This window comes from Calonectris borealis, chromosome 23 (assembly GCF_964195595.1).
Source record: "Calonectris borealis chromosome 23, bCalBor7.hap1.2, whole genome shotgun sequence".
NCBI classification, from domain to species: domain Eukaryota; kingdom Metazoa; phylum Chordata; class Aves; order Procellariiformes; family Procellariidae; genus Calonectris; species Calonectris borealis.
This window is the reverse complement of record NC_134334.1, coordinates 7163942-7180358: the sequence shown is the minus strand read 5'-3', so window position 1 is coordinate 7180358 and position 16417 is coordinate 7163942. Positions and strand designations below refer to the sequence as shown.

Sequence of the window (16417 nt, the reverse complement as noted above, 5' to 3'; positions counted from 1 at the left end):
CCCCGTTCCCCTCCCACGCCAGCACCTCCGAAGTACACCCATCACCTTGTCTCTGGAAGGCCCAGCACGGCCCAAGTCTTCCCTTCCCCTTGCCCAGCCCAAGGGCGGGTGATCCAGAAGCAGACTTCGCTCCTGCCTGGGCCGCCCCGCTTCAGCCGGGCAGGCCCCTCGCAGCCGGCCGCCCACCACCACCGGGCTGCTCACCCACAGCCATGCCCTGCCACCACCCCCCCCTAAGGCAAGAGGCGCCGGCTCTACCCCAGGAGGACGATGTTTTATTAACCGAGGGGGCTCCGGGGGCGCCTGAGGCAGCCTGGCGGGAGGAGCCGCCGCGGCGGCCGCCGCCGCTCGCTCCCTCAGGGCGGCCCCGCCGGGGGGGGGGGTTGTGTGAGACAGAGAAACTGCGCATGCGCAGCTGCCGCCACGGGCTCCCCCCCCCCTTTGCCCCTCCGTCACGTGCCGCGGGAGCCGGCCCGCTGCCGCTTCAAGATGGCGGCGCGCGGCACAGCGCCGCCGAGGGGGGCGGGGGAGGAGGGGCGGCTGTTGTTGAAGCTTTATTGTTCCCGCGGCGGCAGCGGCGGCTGCTGCCGCCGCGCGCCGTGTCCGCCGCGCCGCTCCCAATAAAGGTAACCATGGCGACGGTGGCGCTGGCCGGGCCGGGGGCCTGGGGGCCGCGCTCGCTGCGGGGGCGGCCGGGCCCGGCCCGCCTCGCTCGGCCTCTCCGCTGCGGGCCGCCCCGGTGGGCGTCCCGGAGGGGCTCGGCGGGCAGCTCCCCCCTTTCCACCCCGCCGGGCTGTCCCCGTCTCCGGCCTCCCCCGGCCTCGTTTCCCCACCTCGGTGCCAAGCCCGCGCGGGGGGGGGCCAGCTGGGCCCGGCGCCGGGGATGGGGCGGTTTGCCTCGTCCCGGGGGACAGGGGGACGGGAGCGTCTGTCCTCACCCGTAGGGAGGGACCGGCTCCTGCGAAGCCTTTGCAGGTGGACAAGGAGGTTGAAGGGAGCCTGCGGGCTGCCCTTGCTGTAGGCGAGGCCGGGAGGTGGAACCCCCAGGGGAGTGCTGTGTTAAATCAAGGTGTGCTTGATAGGTGCTCCACGGGTGGCCAAAAAATTGAAGGACTGCTGTCCCTCTCGTTTAAAACACTGCACGTGTCCCTTCTGCTGAAGGGAGCTGTCGATTGCATCACTGCCTTGGAAAATATGGCAGGGGTCTTTCCTTTTGTAACCTGTGCTTAAAAGCAAAGAAGCTTCCACCAGAATTTTGGCTCTACCTGTGAGCCAAAGCATATCAGCTGGGTACTACTAACTCCCCAAAGGTGTTTCTCATTAGGTGCGCTTTAGGGGCTCTTTGAGCGTGTCCCCTGCTTGGGCAGAAGCTATGAACCTCCCAGAAAGTATTTTAAAGGTAGGCAGGGAAGGGAATTACCTTGCTCTTCCACACCTTTTGCTACAGATTCCTCTCCTTTGCTTTGGACCACTAATCATGTCTGTTCATTGAGATGATCAGTTAGAAGACTGACCCATCAAGAGACAAATAGGTTTTTTGCATTGAGCCAAGAAATCAGCGGTCTGATCCAGTTTCTTGTGTGATCACCAGCGCGACAGAGCTGCTGCAGAGGAAAAGGGAGGAGCAGGGCTGTCCCTTTCTGTAGAAGCCTGTTCACAGGTCGGGTTAGATGAGTTATGGAAATGTGCTGTGGTGGGTCCTGCTCAATAAAACCCATCTCCTCCCCAGAGAGGGACAGGCTTGTAGGTGAGTCTCAGGTGTAATTTTGTCTCCTGTGGTGGAAAGGAAGGCTGGCACACCTGATTTATTGGCCCAGATATGACATAAGGTAGCATGATTCTGAAGGGTTTTGGTTAAGAGATACCAAGTGTCTTGCGTTTGAGGAGGAATTTGGGTTTCAAACCCCGGTCCAAGGACAGGGCGATGCAGGAACAGCCTGTTGGAGTACGGACCAGAACGGAGGTCCTCTCCCAGCTGACCACCCCAGCCTCCGTGTTCTGCTCATTTGCTCTTGTTTCATCTCTCTTTCCGGTATGTTTTGAGTTAACTGCCGCTTAAAGAAGGTGCTGAAAATGTGCCCGTTGTCGCCCAGGCCGCAGCTCAGCAGTTAAAGAAATCTTCCAGGAGACGGAGGAAGCGAGTTGGCTTCCTGGGGTAAATGCCGTTAGGCTTTTACATTGCTTCATCCTTCTCTGCCTGTGTTTTAAAGCAGCTGCACTCACGTTTGAAGAGTTGTTGTAGGTCCTTTTGCCTTAATGGAGTTTTGGGGCTGTGGAGGCGCCTCTCTGATGGCCTGAAGCAGGAGGTGACAGCGTTGGAAGTCCAGGTGCCTCCTGGCTTGCTGTCTCCATAGATTCAGGTCAAAGTAATTCCGTGTACTTTACTAACAAATCTGAGGTAATTGGTCCCCATTTTGGGCTGACAACACTTGAGAAGTGTCATTTTAAAGTTTTTGTTTCCCCCCCCCCGCCCGTGTACTTTGAAGAGGCCTTTGGATCAAGGCGCCGTACAGGTGCATTGCGCTTCATCTGCTCTTGGGTGTAGGAACAAATGTCTTCTGCACTTCTGCTGACAGCAAAATGGATCGCAAAAGCTGGTCAAAGTAGTGTGTTGGTTTTTTTCTTTTTTTTTTTTTTTAAAAAAGAGCCACTAATAAATTACAAGATGCAATCTTTTCTGATGTAAACCTACCTGACAAACAGGAGCTCAGATGTCCAGCTTCTGGGTTTTGAGGATGTTATGGGAACCTGCAAAATATAATTAGCACTTTCAGTGTTCTTGGGCACAGTGAGACATGGATGAGCAGTGACTGGAGCAAACTTTGGCTGTTGCTTTGGGTTTATGCTGGTTTTCCACTGCGTGATTTCATTCTCTTGTTGAGGCAGCCCTATTCCAGGAGGGATAGGCAGCAGCCCTTGCTTTGAAGAGTAATGGAAAACTTGCTATTAAGAGTTGGAGCATACCTATCCGTTTTTCAATCTATTATATTTCCATTCAGAGCATCAGTGCAGACAGATAGCCAAAGTGTTGCGGGGTTTTTGAGCGGTATATTCCGCTGCCTTTAGAGACCGTGGAGTGCTGAATTTAGTCAGTGTTGCTTATTTTCCTCTGTTATCTGTCTGCGCTGATGCTCTGAACTGAAATAAAATAGATTGAAAAACAAATTGGTGTGCCCTGGCTCCTTGTACTGGATTTTACATTGTCCTCTGGGAGAGCTGCCTGCTCTGGCCCTTTGGAGCACCCCAGAGAAAGGTAATGACCCCTCAGCCTCTTTCAACACTTCAAAGACTGAATTACTTTTGGTGGGAGAGGTAAGAAAATTGAATTGCAGTACATGATTTTCTGGCTTTCCAGTAACCCTCTTTGTAAGGTCATCATCTTAGTAACAAGAAAACAGGAAACTGGTAAACACACACACAAAGTATTCAGATTCTGATTTAAGGCTGTTACTGTCCTTAACTCCTCAGAGCTAAAAACAGAAAGCTGCCGATTGCTTGGAGGCTGCTGTCGTACCAGAGGGACTGCAGGGCCAAGGAACGTGAGAGAACGAATCTCAGCTTTCTGTCCTGCTGCATTTACTGATTTACACGAGTCTTTTGAAACGAGCCTTTGAGTAAAAGCAAAATGGGAAGTGATGGGGTGAGCTCCTCTCAGAGGAGCCTTCCCGGGCTGAGACTAAGCTTGCTTCGACGACCCCTCCAGATTGTAGCTCCCGTGAGCAGAAAGCTAAGAGTGCAGGGAACAGGAGGGTTGCCGGGCTGCTGCTGTGAGACCCTCCAATCAACTCTAACAGAAGTGGCATTTACTTAAGGCAGAGAAGTTGGATTCTTCCATTCTGCTTATCTCTTTCTGTCCACTTTATTTTTTTTCTGCCTGCTTTGTTTTGACTTTTTAGAGCTTGCATAGGATTTGCTTTCTTCTGCTTTTGCACCGAGTGTGCAGGTTGATCTTAATAAGCGTTATTATCCGTCTGGGCATTGTCTGCACTGCACTGTGCTGGCAGCAGAGGGAGCACAAGGCTGCGGGTTTGTGCCTTTAAAAAGCAGTGTGATGGTATTGCTTAATTTCTTGGCAGTGCAGCAACAGTTGTTGTTTTCTTTAATTTTTTTTTTTTTTGAAAGCTAAAAAAAGCCTGCTTCATGTGCATCCCAAGGAATAATTTCAAGCATGGAACGCATCTTCAAGCTGGCTACTGAGATGCTACTAATCGATGTAAGAAGTAGCTTCTGGTGTTGTTTTATTAATGCCAACAGGTGTGTTGACCAGCACCTTGTAAAAGCCCTTAATTATGGCAGTGAAGGGTATACAGAATCCTTCTGCTAAGGCCGTAGTGGCATGAAAATTCTTTCTGCGCCTTGTGATGGACTTTCTGACGATGTGAGGTACTGCGGCAGCCTCGTAACTGCAAAGGAGGGATGGTCTCATCTGTGCATCTTTGGAGCCTCTATCTCTGTAGCGTCTAATTGCTAAAGTGCTCAGTCCTAAATTACAATTATCTTTTGATGAACCTAGTGATGTGGATGGCTTTTGAATCTGTTGAATCTGGATTGAAGTAATTATATGAATAATGAAGAGAATTAATTTAATTTGGAAACTCCTTTTCAGTTATGTAGATAGAATTGGGTGTTCCTGTTTCCTCCTTCTCTGTAAAGAAGAGTTGTTGCTATCAACATATCCTTTTCCTGTTCTAATGAAGTTTAAAGAAAAAGACGTGATCCCCTTGAACTGTGGAGGTGTATGAGGACAGAAAAGGAAGAAAGAGCTGGAACTGGATGGTAGAGGGTAATGTTTGGTGCAGACCCGTTCTGGACCTCCTAAACTTGGGAGGTTCAGAAGAAGGGGCTTCTTTGCTGAAGTGGGTGTCCTGAGAGCAGTACCAGATGATAACTGCTGTTTAAGGATGAACAGGAGGACATTAACATGTGGTCAAGTAGAGCCTTAGGAATATTAGCCACTTTTGAAAATGTGACTCAAATCGATTGACTTTGCAGTCTCACTGGAAGTCAGTGGAATGAAAACTCCTAAGCCACCTTGGGGTTCTCCCTGGGAAGCTGGCAGGATGAGGCTTAAGATGTCCCTTGATGTTCCTCAAAAGATTCACTGTTCTTTTGCAAAGCCCATCTGGAGGGCAGCCAAGATGAGCAAATATCTCCATCTCCTCTGTCCCGCCTTCTGACTCAACTGTGCTGATATTTTGGAATAGGGCAGTGCTCTTGTGGCTCGGGTGTCAGAGACCCCAGAAGCAGCCCATTTACCTTAAGTTTGAAATTCATAAAAAACCCTAGGGAGCCTTGCTCCAAAGAGGGTGCAGAGAAGCAGCTTTAAGCTGAAAAAGTAACAAATGGCTTTTTCTTGCCAGTGGTGCTGGCGGAGGCGGATGGCTCGTGCTCTGTAAGCACTCATCGCTGCTGAAGTATTAGTTACCTGCTTTCAGAGAGATTCCCAGTTCAGCCCAGTCTCCCAGCCGAATCTCCCAAAAGCTGTCTAGAAGATGGCTGGGAAATGAAGCCAGACAAATTCGGGTGAGAAACGAGGCATGTAATTTAACAGTTAGAATAACTATGGCAGTGGAGGGTCCTCCCCCTAAAAATCAGTTCTTATCATGACTGGGCACCTTGCTGGAAGAGAAGCTTTAGCCAAATCCAAGTTACTGAGTCCGGAAATCTAGGAGGCAGTGACGGATGAGAAATCAGATTGCTGGTGGTGGTCCCTTCTGGCCGTAAGCTTTGCATAAAAGCCTGAAGCGTGTTCTAAGTAGGGGGCAATTGCCTCGAGGATGGTCTTGGCCATCACCCCTCATTAAAAAATGACTGTTCTCTTTGGCAGTACTACATCTTTGGGTCCCTATAATTAAATTTGTATTTAAACAAATATGTCTGATCTAATTGCTCAGGACACATTTTCCAGTGCTCTGGGTTGCTGTAATAAAGAAGGGGAGGTGCTGCTAGGCTGCTTAGAGCTTTACTACATTGAGCTGTCATGGGCAAATATATCTTCTATATTCTTGCCAGGAATAGAGGGAGCAGACGGTGCTGCTGCTTCTTCCAGCTTGCAACGGTGGAAGCGGTAGGTTTTATGCAGAAGGCTATTCATGGCAAAGTGAGCAGACATCTCTTCCAGGACATCGATGTTTCCTGCTTGTCCTTTTGTAGGAAGAGCCACAGCTATTATTATTTAACCAGCAGATCCAATTTCATCTCAGATTCTGGAAGTCCTTCAGCTCCAGGGAAGGAGTGGGTGGACTAAAACTGCTATTACATTGAGTCTGGCAAAAGAAACGGGTCTCTTTCTTCTCCCACGACCAGCAGCAACTCCGCTGATGGCAGCTTGGTTACTTGTGATTTACAGCGGCGTGGGAGGATAGCAGAGCCTGCCCATTTAATAGGCTGGAAGTGCAGGTGGCCAGCCCTGTGCATGGTGAGGGAGTGGATCTGGTACTTGCAATTATCGGCCTTTATTCGGGTGGATGGGCCACCTTTACTTAACCCGGAAAAGGAATATGTATAATTTATATATATATATGTTCGATAAATAGCAGAGATGAGCTGCAGACCAGAGAGCGTTTGGTGGTGATGCCCCCGGAGAAGCTCTGGCTCCTGGGAAGCAGGAGGATGGGGTATCAGTGACTGTTAGGTTTCCCTGCCTTCCAGAAAAGGACCCACCTACCCTGTGCTCTCACTTCAAAGGTATTCAGATGGAGACCATGACACCTCTGCTTTGAGGTGATGTCAAAACCATCTGTGGTCTCATCCTGATGGTTGAAAAGCAAGTTACGTAGTACTTCATCTTTAAAGCACAGGGGAGCTCTCGGCTGAGCAGGAGAGCTCTCATGCATGGGTGGTATCCCATGCTGTCTGTGGCTTTGGTACGAAGTGATGTCTCTTGGCTCCTCCTGTCTTCCCACAGCCACCGCAGGCAGTGCCGTGCAGAAGGACAGCTGGAGTCCTGCCTGCCAGTGGGCAGGAGGTCCTGCTTCCCACAAAGTCTGAACTCCAGAGGGGTTGGCGCCTTGCGGGAGCGAGACACCAGCTCAACCTGTGCCCAGTGTCTGCTTGCAACTTGCAATTTGGTGCAAGCTGGGAGTTGCTCCGAGCCCGCTTTTGTGCGAGGCAGCGCTTCACGGTGGTGTGTGAGCATCGGCACGTTAAAGCTCGTGCCCTGATGATAGACAATATTACTGCTGTTCTCTATGAGAGAGTAGGAAGCTGGGTGCAAAGATGTTAAGTAATTGAAGGTCACGTAAATCGTGTCCATCCAGGTGCTCTTCCTCTAGCGCTCATGCTGTTTTGTTTCAGCATCATTGCCAGTACCAGTGTTAGGCATCCTAGTGTGTAGACAAGGCAGTAACATCTTTATCTTGTCTAGCTTAGGTAAAAACCGCAGATATCCTGCTGGTAACAATTCTCATGGCAGATGTCCTATCTGTTCTCCCTCCTGCAAGGCGGGGGGAAAGGTAAAAGGGAGGCTCTGGTAGATGGGATTAGGGCTGTGAACTTCTACAAGAAATTACAACTTGGCGGAAAAGACTTGCAAGTCAATGAGTTAGGACCGTGGTGTGCTGAGAAGGGAGATGCTGAAGGCCCTGGGCTGCAAGCAGACCTCTATCTCCAACGCTCGTGTGCCCCCACTGATCTTAGCAGTGATGTGGGGAGAAAATTAACTGGTCCCAAACCACTTAGTGCTTTGCAGTTTAAAACCAACACCTCAGATTCTCCTCTGTGTTTCGTACGTGGTCTGAACAGGTCTTCTTGCACTGCTTCCCCTCCTGCCCTTCCAGAAACCAGCTACTGAACCCAGCATCGGTGCCTGATCTGAAGAGCATTCACACCTCCTTGAGCTCTATCAGGGGCACATCAGGGAGTTTCTTCTCCCTTTTTATAACTCCTGGGATTCAGTACTCATTTCCAAGCTCTTTCTGAAGTATTTATATTTGAACAGTATCTAGACTCTTCAGCTCTAGTGGTGTAAGTTGTGGAATTTGGGGAGCGTGAGTTCAGAAGGGGGCCTCTTCTTGCTCTGACCACTGAACTGCAGCTACTAGGAGGTGTAAACTGAAAAGTAACTTTTGCTTACTCTTTCTTTCTGTCTTGCTACTATCTGAGCAAAGTGCTAACAGGATCCTGTGTTTTTTCACTAGTTGGGCTTTGTGAAGGTGGTGTGGAGACCACGGCGAGAGGAGGCCAGTAGACTCTGGCGCCATGGAGCTTCCCAGTTACAGCAAGCAGCTCCTGCAGCAGCTGTACGCTCTCTGCAAAGAGCAGCAGTTCTGCGATTGCACCATCTTCATTGGGAACATTCATTTTAGAGCACACAAGGTAGTTTTGGCTGCTGCCAGTCTGCTTTTTAAATCCTTATTGGACAGCACGGACACCATCTCCATCGATGCTTCTGTGGTGACCCCTGAGGAGTTTGCGCTCTTGCTGGAGATGATGTACAGTGGCAAACTCCCACTGGGGAAACACAATTTCACCAAAGTAATCTCCGTGGCAGATAGTCTGCAGATGTTTGATGTGGCTGTTAGTTGCAAAAACCTCCTCAGGGACCTCATCAGCTGTTCGACTCAGGACCAGGTAGTGAGAGAAGTCTCCGGCCAGGCAGCAGACTTACCTGGAAACCATGCTGAAGCTAATAACCTGCCCCAGTCTGAAAAACCTGCTGAAGGAAAAACAGATATCCTCCTCCCTCAGAGAGTTTCCCCTTCTCCTGGCCCTGTAGAAGCAGAAATGGAAGCAGATGTTTCTCCTCCTGGCCAGGAACTTACCGTGAATCACACCTGGGTTCACCAGGATGCGATGCCGAGTGACTCCAGATCCCTCCGGGAGGATTCAGGCTCTCGTCCTGATCAGCCTGTCCGGGCCGAGCAGGGTGGCAGAGCAGAAGAGGAGCTTGCTAAGCCTCTGGAGGAGAAAGGAGGAGCGAGGGATTTAGGTAAGACTTTACAGCTCTGGGCACAGCATTGCCTCTTATTTGCAACTGCGTTGACTCAAGTTTTCCTATTACGGGGGATCTTTTCCTCTGTGTTTGTTCTTTTAGTCTGCCCTGAGTTGGGAGCGGCATGACATGTACCCCTTTTCTGCAGGGACTTTCTTCCTTTGGCACTGTGCAATACTCTCCTTTGGCCTTTGCAGTTGCTTCACTCTCAGCACTTTACCAGAGCCATAGTGAGCAAAACTTTTCTTACCCACGCATGTGATTGCATCTGACGTACAGTGGGATCTGCGTTAGTGCAGGACACGAGGTTGACAAGGCAATCTGTATAACAGTAAGTGAACAGAGTTGCCTGCTAATGCTACCTTATCCTTTAAACTCCTGTTCAGCATGGGAGGAAAACAGAGGCTGTACTGGGTTTAAAATAAATGTTCCATTTATAACTGGTGTTAAATAAACTGTTGGTTTTCCCTCCAGGCTGTGTGATATCTTTAGAAGGGATTTGTGAGTCACAGTTTCCCTATTAGAGCCAATGTGCTGGTTACAAACTGATGCCTTTCAATCACATCATGCTTTCTGTGAATCCCTTCAATTAGCAAATAACTCATCTTGTTTCTCTCACACAGCAGCAGAGAGCAAAAGCTGTAAACTGGATTTCTTTCTTCGATATGAAAGTGTTTTCTCTGAGGCCCTTTCTGATGCCCAAGCTGTGCTGAAAAGACTAGAAGAGTGCAGAGAAATTGATGCCTCTCAAAAGGAGGTAGGTGTGTTTACTTGGGTAAATGATACAAGTTTTTTCTTCACCCTGCTGAGGGCTAGAATAGTTTGTGCCCTGTTTAGGAAATTGTTTCCTGGGAAACTGGGGCTCTGGTGCCTGGTTGTTTGAAGGGCAACATGTGCTCACCTGAGCAACACCCCGGAGAGAAGCATCTGTAAGAGCAACCTGCTCGTGCACGTAGGTAAAGAAGTGTATGTCCTGCCCCGAAGACATCTTCGTTGTGTTGTAGGAGAGCTCCAGCGCTGATTTCTTTCCTCCTGTTTATGGCATTTGCTTTGGGAACTGTATCGACTTGTAAACGAGTGACATATGAGATCCCAAAATAGAGTTCCCAAGCCCTCAGCGAGGGCTTGCTGCGGAGCATCTGTTCCGCTCTGCGTATGGCAGGCTGCTCGTGGGGAGTGTTACGGGGGGGTTACGGGTGCCGCTCCGCAGCGCTTCTTTGGCGATGTGCTGCTTTAAAAGCAGTCGTCGCTGATGAATGATGCTGGAGTTACTGTTGGAGGGGATATTTGAGTCTGGTGCTTGGTTAATGCTGAAGGATACTCTGGGCTCTGAACAACGGTAGCCAGATACCAGCTGTCGTACCGGCTCAAAGCCACTACAGAAACAACAGGTTATGTCTGTATTGATGTAGCAGTGGTGCAGGAGGACACGGAGCTTGGAAATGATTGCAGTGGGTCCGGGAGGGCACTCGTGCTGGCTGCACGCTGCTGCGCGATCGCAGGGTCTGTGAAAAAAGCTGTGGCTGCTATGGAGTGAGGATGGGACTGTACTTTCTCTCCTCGCCCCGGCTGTTTCTGATAGAGCGTTTTTCATACCAGGCTGCATGAACTGCCCTGTGTACCTTTTCTGTATGTGGAAAAATGAGAATATGACTGTTTTATTGCCAGCTTTTCATATTGCTGGCTCTTCAGTGGCTCCGTGGTTAGCTAACCTTTTGAAGCCAAGAAATGCTATTCCCTAGGTCGGGGGGCTGCGATGCTGTCTAGCTTCCCATGCTGGGAAGCTGTCTGGATTAAAGTCACTTGGTCCCTCCAGTACCAATACGACCATGGATCACAGGACATTTTGGCTATCATGGCATTCTGCTTTTAAAAACTTAAGGTAACATGTTTATTAGAAAAAAACCCGTATGTCAGCAGGGAGGAGAATTCCCTTGAGTCGGGGAGTGCAGGTTTCTCTTCTGACGAGTCTTTAAATGTTCACGGAGGGAAGCCCATGTTCCCTTAGCTGCTGACCCTCCCTGATGGTGTTGAACTTAACATTTCTAGGGCTTTAGGAGGGAGATGTGGGTCCTGATTTGTGTTTGTAGCAGCAAGCCCAAGCCTGGACGGGCTGACAAGCACCTGCGAGCGCATTGCTCTCAGCATGCCCGCGCGCCCTGAGAACGATTAGGTTTCTGTACATTTGTTCGTCACCCTGATCAGAAAAATATGTCAGGTTTCTGCACCTTGGCAATTGGAGCAGAGCTGGGGAGGGTGCTGTGCGATGTGGATGGGCGCTGCCAGAAGGGATTTGGCAGCTCCGTGCACCCGTGCCAGCAGGCATCGCACATGCTGGCATGCCTTCCCTTGCCTTGTGCTGCCTCCACGGTCACAGGGCAGAACCACACCTGCAAAATGCCCAGGCAGGCGTGCTGCCTTGCTTCTGCTCTGCATAACAGCCCCATTTTCTATTGCTTTGCAGTAACTGTTGTTTCATGTTTCTTCAGCACCTCCAAGACCCAGCAGGTGAGGTTCGCAAACCCTTTATGCTCCCAAATGAGCTGCTGCAGCAGGAGCCAAGTGAGAGGTTGTGGAGCTCAGAGACAGTTTGGGTGTTTGACCGCAAAACGGCAGCTGGACGATTTTTCTGCAGCTATAAATAAATGCTGAATAAATGAGAAATGGATTTTCTTTAAGCCTTCCTGAAAAATCACTTCTCAGCTGTGACAAGCATGAAAAGTGTCAGCCCCAGGGCAGTGGGGGAGGACAGACTGCAGCCTGTCGTAAGCAAGGGTTCAGCCAGATCTGTCCCTCTCTGAGCTCCCCTCTGGGACAAGCAGGACCTGTGGGCACCAGCACCAAGCCGGGGCTCTCTTTCCAGCAGACGGAGTAGCTTTTTCCTCACAAGGCCCCAGTGTTTTCTTCAGGGGAAACACCGTGGTGTGTTTTTAAAGTCATGCTTAAAGTGCAAGTTCAGCTCCAAAGAGCCCAGCTTGGGATGCGTAATTAAGGTTGAGATTGTGCCAGTGGTAGATGTCAATGGATTTTTTTTTTTTTTCTTTCTCTCCTTTTTGTTTTTTCCCCTCCCCTTTTTTGTATTATTTTGCCAGTCATTTGCTTGAAGTCTCTTAGGTGCCTCGGAGCAAGTAAAAGTCGGTCTGGAAGCTGGTGAGATGCCGTTTCTTTGCAGTAAGCAGTCTTGCCGCATGTGCTTGCTCTGCTGCAGGGAAGATCTCCCATCCCTTGTACACATCCTCCTTCTGCTCAGGAGCCTTTTGTGGGTGGCTTATCCCTATAGGCAAGCAGCGATCTGTTTTTGACAGCAAAGTGGGGGTTCGTGGGCGTTTTGCAAGCCTGCCTGTTGACACCGAGGCTGTCCTGGTGGTTAGGCTCCTCTAGTTTCAGTGGCATTTTGCCTTGGACATAGCCTCTGAATTTCTATTCCTTTGCTCATGAGCTTGTCCCTACATGGGTGCCTTGTTCCCCACGGTGCTCCTGTCTGCTCCCTTCCGGTGTTGCTGCCTTATTTCCTGCTACTTCCAGTGGAGATTTGTTAGGATGTGGGGTTGTTCCCCAAGGAGGTTTGTAGTGCAGGGCTTGCTTTTGTGAGAATTGTTGCTTCTCTCGAAGTTTGATGTTATGTTCTGCTCCCTGGGCTGAAAAATGCGGACGCGTTGCTTTTCTGTGTAGGGAGATGTGATTTTTGGGGTTGTTTTTGTTTTAGAGTCTCTCTGTGTATCTCACATGAACTATTCCTATCTAATTTGGTTCTGGCCTGGATGGAACCTGCTTGGAAATGAGAACAAGACTGAAATTGCAGTAATTTGGGGAGCGTAGAAGAGCTTTGCTGGTGTCAAGTCTTATCTTCCTGTGCTCTCTTAGAGAAACTCAATTCAAATTATTGCACAGCTCATTTGTTCCCACTACTACTGGGTTCAGATGAAATGGGGGAGCATTGATTCTCCTGGGTAGAATAAATGTCACTGTGCTTGTGGATCATTTCCATTGCCTATGGGCCTGTCCAATTATTGTCGTCCTTCATTTGCAGCTGCAGGGATTTCTGGATGCGGCAGAAGAAAGAAGTTTCCCATTATCTTCTGCATCCTGATTAGGAGTGATAGGTTTTGAGGGTTTTATTTCATGGTGGCGGAGCTGGAGAACTTTTTTCCCCCCTGTTCTGGTGTACTTGTGTGGAATTTTTGGCTGAGCTTTTGTTCCTGTTGTGTGGAGCAAGCAGGGGTCAGCGTTCTCCTCGGAGCCTTGCTGGTACTGGGGTCTCCCTCATCAGTCACGTACAAATGCAGGCTTGAAAACAAAGCACTTTGGATATCTGAACCAGAAATAGGAACCTAGTTTCTCTCTGGTTATTGTATGCACAGTGATAGCTGACAGACTTCATGACTCGGTCATGGCCTACGAGCTTCTCTGTGGTCCAGATGTGTGGAGCCAGTCCCTGTGCTGTCCATGCCACCGACCCTGCGGGCAGCAGCTCTGTCTTTGCGGGTTTCCAATGGCTTTTTTATATTTTCTTCACCTTATGCACATCAAAAATTAACCAGTAAAAAAAACCCAAAGCAGCTTGCGTTCACAGAGGACTGATGATTACGTCTCTGGAAGCTTCCCTGCGGTGCCCAGCCTCCTGCAGTCAGGGACTTTGCAGCTCGCTGAATGGCCAGTGCAGCTTTCCTCGGGGAACGGAGCTGGCGTTGAGGTACGGGCACAGGATTCACCACGTCCAGGGGTGGATGTGCCTCGGCTTGTGAGGGAGGGGTCTGAAGGGAGCTAGCTGCTTCTGTCACCCTGAACCCCATGGCTCTCCAGCCTGTCTCTTGCAGATCCCTCCCCACCACCCTTTGGGTGTTTGCCTTCGCTCTAAAGCTGATGCTTGAGGGAGATTGCTCAGGAATAGTCACTAATGTGGCTTTTTGCTGAGACATGCTCTCACGGTGGGAGCAGGAGCATGGATAAGGCATGAGAAGCCGTAACTCTGCCCACCTGCAGGGGAGAGGCTAGTGGCCAGCTGGGCTAGTGGCCACACTGACCTGCCCTCCCTCTCTCCCCACATCCCTCTTTAGTCTCAGTTACGGACCATTGCACTCTCAGGTGGGATGTACATTACTTGCCCATCTGGTTGAGGTCCTCTCCGTGCCCCAGGACATCCCTCGGGATGGCACGCCAACTGAGTTCAACCCAGCCCAGGCTCAGGGTCGCTCCCCGCAGGGCCAGCCACCAGCTGCTCTTCGAGAAAAACTTCATCTCACGATCGTGTTGGAGGGGGGAGGTGGATGTCCCAGGGACACTGTCTTCCTAGGAGTGTTGTGGATTGGTGTGAGGAGGAAGATCAGTGCCGGGCTGGGAGGACACAGCGCTAACTCAGCTCTTGCCGAGCAGGTTGTGGCTCTGCGTGAGCAGCCTCAGGCATCTTCCTAGCCAAAGCGGCAGGGGACATTGGAAGGAGCAGAAGATAATAAGGAGCAATGGGGCAGAGCAAGAGGTCCTGCGGTGGGACGAAGGGACACAGCAGTGTAGGAATTGATTCTGTTAGGAAAGAAATCTGGAAAAATGTGGAAGATATGGAGATGATATAGAGATAGGAGACCTACCTCCTGCAGCGTTACCTGCAGTGATGCCTGTTCAGAGCTTGCCTTGGGGCTGCCGTGGACATGGGGAGGTTTGAGATGAACTGGGAGGGCTGTTTTGTGGTGTTTGACTGTAGCGGTACTGGGCTACTGAGTTAGTAGTGTTGTGGCCACCAGAACTGACACCCTCAGCTGGGACCCAACTTCTCAGTGGACATTGAACCTATTCGGTGGCACAGCTCAAGCTTAAGCCAGATCTTGGTGAGTGGGATTCCCTGCTCAGCGAGCCCATCTCTTCCTCCACTCTGGAAGCTGGATGTGTGCTAATTTGTGCCAATTTGGCCACGAAGGGTTTTGCAAGTGTCCCAGGCAGTGAAAGCCTAATGGATCAGGCTGCAATGCGTGGGCACGTTTTGACTAAGTGGAAGCTGGGATTCGAGCTAGTATCAGTATTTCTCTGTTTTTTCCAGGATCTTTGGGAATTGTTAGTGCTTCAAAGTGAGTCTAAAATGCGCTGTGTGCTCTTTCAAAACAATGCTAAAAGGCTGTTGTTCCCACTGAGCAACGTGTCCAAGGAAAGGTCTTCCGAAAAGAGACTATAAATAGCAGAGCCTTTCAGTTTCTGAAAACTCATTTCCATTAACCAAAACTGCACTGAGGAAGGGGTGTTATCTGGAGCTCTGGGCAGCAATGCTGTGCTGATTTTAATTTTAAAAAAAAAAAAAAAATTAAAAAGAAAAAAAATACCACGACAATGCAAGTTACTTTTCATCCATATTAGTAAAAACATGTATTTGACAGGGTGCTGAGCACCTTTAGGATGGTGAGAGTCAAGATATTTTGTGTTTTACAGGACCATTTTGATCTGGAAGGGGCCAGGCATGCAAACCTTGAGAACAAACATGATCTGGTTATCAAGTCTCATTACAAATTAATGTTTGCATTAAAAAAATACCTTTAAGCTTGTTCTTCAGCACGTCTGCGGCATCTCCTTTCTTTCTTTATAACAGAGCCCTTCATGTCCACGTCTCTCTGTTCGGCAGGAAAAATGCCGTTAGCGGGTAAGAGCTGGGACTCCTGCAGCTTCCCCTCTGTGGACGCTCTTTGCAGTAGGTCATTGCACTGTCACACTGCCCTAATATATGAGCATTTGCACCTCCTAGGAGAAGCAAGTCCACCATCCCCCTGGTGCGGCCCCAAGCAGTTGCATTCAGTCTTTTTATCATAGAAATAAAAATGACAATGACAGCAGAAAATGGCCGCTCTCTCTGGAGCTGGGCTAAGCTCTCCACTTCAAAGGTACTTTTATAGCATCCCTGGAGTCTCTAATAAAGGACGCCTGCTCTGAAAGGCTGGCATCTCTCCTGGAGAGCTGGGGAGCGTGTGTCTGTAGGGGCAATATTTACAGCGTTAAAGGGCTCCGGGGAAATGGGAGCAAGAGTTACAGCTTATTTTTTTACTTTTATTTTCATAACTGCACAGGCATGTTTGCCTCTGGTTGCTGTTTTGGGTTACTGGAGTAGATTTTGGAGCTCTGGGCGTGATTGCCAGGCGTGCTGAGAGCCCATGACACTCAGAGTTTGCGTGCCTCCTCTCCAAAGCTTTCTCTAGGAGTCGCCACTCCATTGTGACTTGAAGATGGAGATTCCTGAAAGTCCCACTTAAAATGCTCTCTGCTTTCTGTGCAAGTGATCCCTCCTTGTTCTGCAGTGAAATCTAGTATCCCCTGCCCTAGCCTTGGGCTTCCAAAGTAACGGTGTTTAAACCATATTTTACTAGGTCTCTTAGACTTATTGGCATTGGCTGTTAGGGGAAGAAATAAAGAGATGTTTGGTGCTGGAACCAGCTCCAGTTTGTGGGACTTGCTATAAAGATAAGAGCTGTCAGGCGGGGCTTGCTGCCCTCCTTCCCGGGGCTGGTGGCG

At 49.8% G+C, this 16417-nt stretch overlaps 1 protein-coding gene across 7 annotated transcripts in view; it reads left to right on the top strand.

The window, feature by feature from the left end:
- Nucleotides 1–481: 481 nt before the first annotated feature.
- Nucleotides 482–16417, top strand: part of ZBTB40 (zinc finger and BTB domain containing 40) — a 40044-nt gene continuing 24108 nt past the window's right edge. For 6 of the 7 annotated variants that reach the window (XR_012676964.1, XR_012676963.1, XM_075171947.1 and 3 more), the window contains exons 1-3: nucleotides 482–626; nucleotides 8139–8929; nucleotides 9556–9689. Coding sequence is in view for 5 of the 7 variants with exons in the window: in XM_075171947.1 (XP_075028048.1) it covers nucleotides 8200–8929; nucleotides 9556–9689 (864 nt within the window). In the remaining 2 variants the exon portion in view is untranslated. The remainder of the gene's footprint in view (nucleotides 627–8138; nucleotides 8930–9555; nucleotides 9690–16417) is intronic. The other variant, XM_075171944.1, reaches the window with a different exon arrangement.